Source organism: Etheostoma spectabile, chromosome 1 (assembly GCF_008692095.1).
Source record: "Etheostoma spectabile isolate EspeVRDwgs_2016 chromosome 1, UIUC_Espe_1.0, whole genome shotgun sequence".
Classification (NCBI taxonomy): Eukaryota; Metazoa; Chordata; class Actinopteri; order Perciformes; family Percidae; genus Etheostoma; species Etheostoma spectabile.
This window is the reverse complement of record NC_045733.1, coordinates 16,162,958-16,165,463: the sequence shown is the minus strand read 5'-3', so window position 1 is coordinate 16,165,463 and position 2,506 is coordinate 16,162,958. Positions and strand designations below refer to the sequence as shown.

Genomic DNA, 2,506 nt, shown 5'->3' with positions numbered 1-2,506 from the left:
TCTATCTATCTATCTATCTATCTATCTATCTATCTGAGTCTTTGGAAGTATAATGTGTACATCTGGCTTTGACAATGGCAGTGTCATGTGGTTTGCACAGGGACAGTTACCGAGCCATTGGACTCTACTGGGTGGGATCTTTTCTCATGCGTGCCGTAGTCTACATTCTTGGGAATGCTGTGGGTGAGGAAGCAACACTATAAATAATGGCATGCTTTTAGATGACTAGTGGAGGGTAGCCCATGTCACCCCTCCCTACATACTTTCTCTGAGAATCCTACAATACAAGAATACTATCTACAATGGTCCAGACTTGAACCAGAATTAAAAAAAAGATGCACATTTTACTGTGAACACTGCAACGTTTTGATGTTTTGCTGTGTGTCTTTCCCACAGTAAGATATTATCTTTTTCTGTCCTTCCCCAGGGAAATTTGGGACCCATGTTAGTCCTCTCTTCCTCCTCCACATGCTATATATATCAGTGTCTGTCTGGGCCTGCTTCCGTACCTTCAGCCAGCCCTCCACATGGGATGCTCAGTTTCCTGTAAGTCAGGATCAAAATTGGTGGTTATAACAATAAAGAATATTATTGGATGATTCCCATACATAGTTTGTATGTGTGACAGAGCTAAAATGTATGTGATAGAGGACACAGTTTGAATATCATGTTGTTGCTTTCTCTAGGAGGAGGAAAGAAAATGTTTACTCCACAGACCTCTGGACCTACTGTTCATCATCTACCTCATCCTTGCTTTTGCTTTCTGTGTCTTCAGGGGCCTGGTAAGAAACCCTTTAGATAAAGAACTGCCCCATGTGCACACACAGTGGTAGAATACTGTGTTTTTGTAGAGTGCTTCTGTATTTTGTGTTTTAGGTTGTTTTGGACTGTTCCAGCAAATGGTGTCAAGTCTACACACAGCAGTACGAGCCTTACCTAAAAGATCCTTCAGCCTATCCTAAAGTACAGGTAACTCAGTGAAGCTTTAAAAAAAACATTTTGTTCTAACACAGTCATTGCTGAAGAAGTGTATCCATGTTTGTCAGATGTTGCTGAGCATGCTGTACTCTGGACCATACTACATAATTACTCTCTACGGGCTGATGGTCCCAGGATGTGAGTGGATGCCAGATCTGACTCTTGTACATTCTGGAGCACTGGCACAGGTACGCCCTGCTGTTTGTTTTTCACTCTTGGCTGGTGACCAAGGATAACTAAGCCTTTGCAGTTAAATATCCTGCACTACCACCTTAACAAGTGCATAACACAAAGGTTAAAGAGATGTCATTAAAGGATTCATGTCAAATTGGAGTTATTGTAATTACTTTCCAACTTGAAAATAGTGTTCAAAACAACATCCAAGTTGTAATTATGACTGGGAAAGTCTGTTTAATTCTGAAAGCTCCGATGTATAGCTGTGATACATATCCAACTTCCTAAAACAGAAGTGGTTAAAAATCAAGCAAATATGGACAAAATATTTTCCCACATGACATTATCCTTCCAGGTACATTGGGCAATGCTAGCGTAGGCAGTTCCCTAACTTTCTATGGACTGCAGATTGGTCTGTGTTTATGTTATTCTTCAGTGCAGTCAAACACCAGTGGCTCTGCATAAATAGATATGATCTGACCATATACACTCTCTGTTGATATCTAAAGATGGAAACTCTGAAGGGTGGTGGGAGCAGCTAGTGGGCCAATAACATCTTAACAATACAAAGCAGCTATTGTGTTTGAGCTGCAGGCTGGCATGCGTCACTCATCAGCGGGATAAGGGCGCAAACTGACTTCAGACCAAGAGGAATGTGGTATTCACTTAGATGTCAGCTGTTCGACTCGGCTATGAATAGGAAAGCTGATACTCCGACAGCCGTGGATGCTATGAGACGTATCATGTGTCTTTCTCCGTGACTTTCTATGAAAAGGTAACTGGCAGGAGTGTGTTAGATTAATAATATTTGGGGATGACTGGCAGTACCAGAATTTGTCCAGGTTCAATGAGTCATCACTCTATTAATGGAATAATCCCCCATAAAACAATTTTTCCCTGAGCGTTCCCTCTCTACTTTACTTCACAGGCCCAGTTCACTCATATTGGTGCATCACTTCACACACGGACGCCGTTTTCCTACAGAGTGCCTGCTGATAGCCAGCCTGTCTTCTTGCTGGTCAATGTCCTGTATGCTCTAGTGCCTCAAGCTCTGTGCTACCGCTGCTGCTCTAGGCCTGCCTTCTTCCTCAGGCCAACGCCAGAAAAGAAGAATGAATAAAAATAGAGAGAGAGAGAGAGAGAGAGAGATGCCTAAATAAAAGGCTGTAGTACTTGCAATGTACTGCTCTGTGCTGGCAGTCATTAGCAGTTGCTAGTTCCTTTTTTTGAGCGTCCACCTTAAACCTACTCTCGCTGACCTGTGTCCCCAGTGCTATGAAGTAACCTTTAACCTGGATGAGGGCTTAAAGAGGGTATCTAAAGGAGTTTGATACTGGAGTGTGTGTGTGTGTGT

At 42.5% G+C, this 2,506-nt stretch overlaps 1 protein-coding gene across 2 annotated transcripts in view; it reads left to right on the top strand.

Moving 5' to 3' along the window:
* LOC116687571 (transmembrane 6 superfamily member 1) overlaps positions 1-2,506 on the top strand; it is a 4,252-nt gene that overhangs the window by 1,106 nt on the left and 640 nt on the right. For both annotated transcript variants that reach the window (XM_032513050.1, XM_032513042.1), the window contains 6 exons: positions 101-183; positions 428-546; positions 687-782; positions 877-969; positions 1,047-1,166; positions 2,081-2,506. The exon at positions 2,081-2,506 is cut by the window's right edge. In XM_032513050.1, the coding sequence (XP_032368941.1) occupies positions 101-183; positions 428-546; positions 687-782; positions 877-969; positions 1,047-1,166; positions 2,081-2,272 (703 nt within the window). In that variant the 3' untranslated portion in view covers positions 2,273-2,506. The remainder of the gene's footprint in view (positions 1-100; positions 184-427; positions 547-686; positions 783-876; positions 970-1,046; positions 1,167-2,080) is intronic.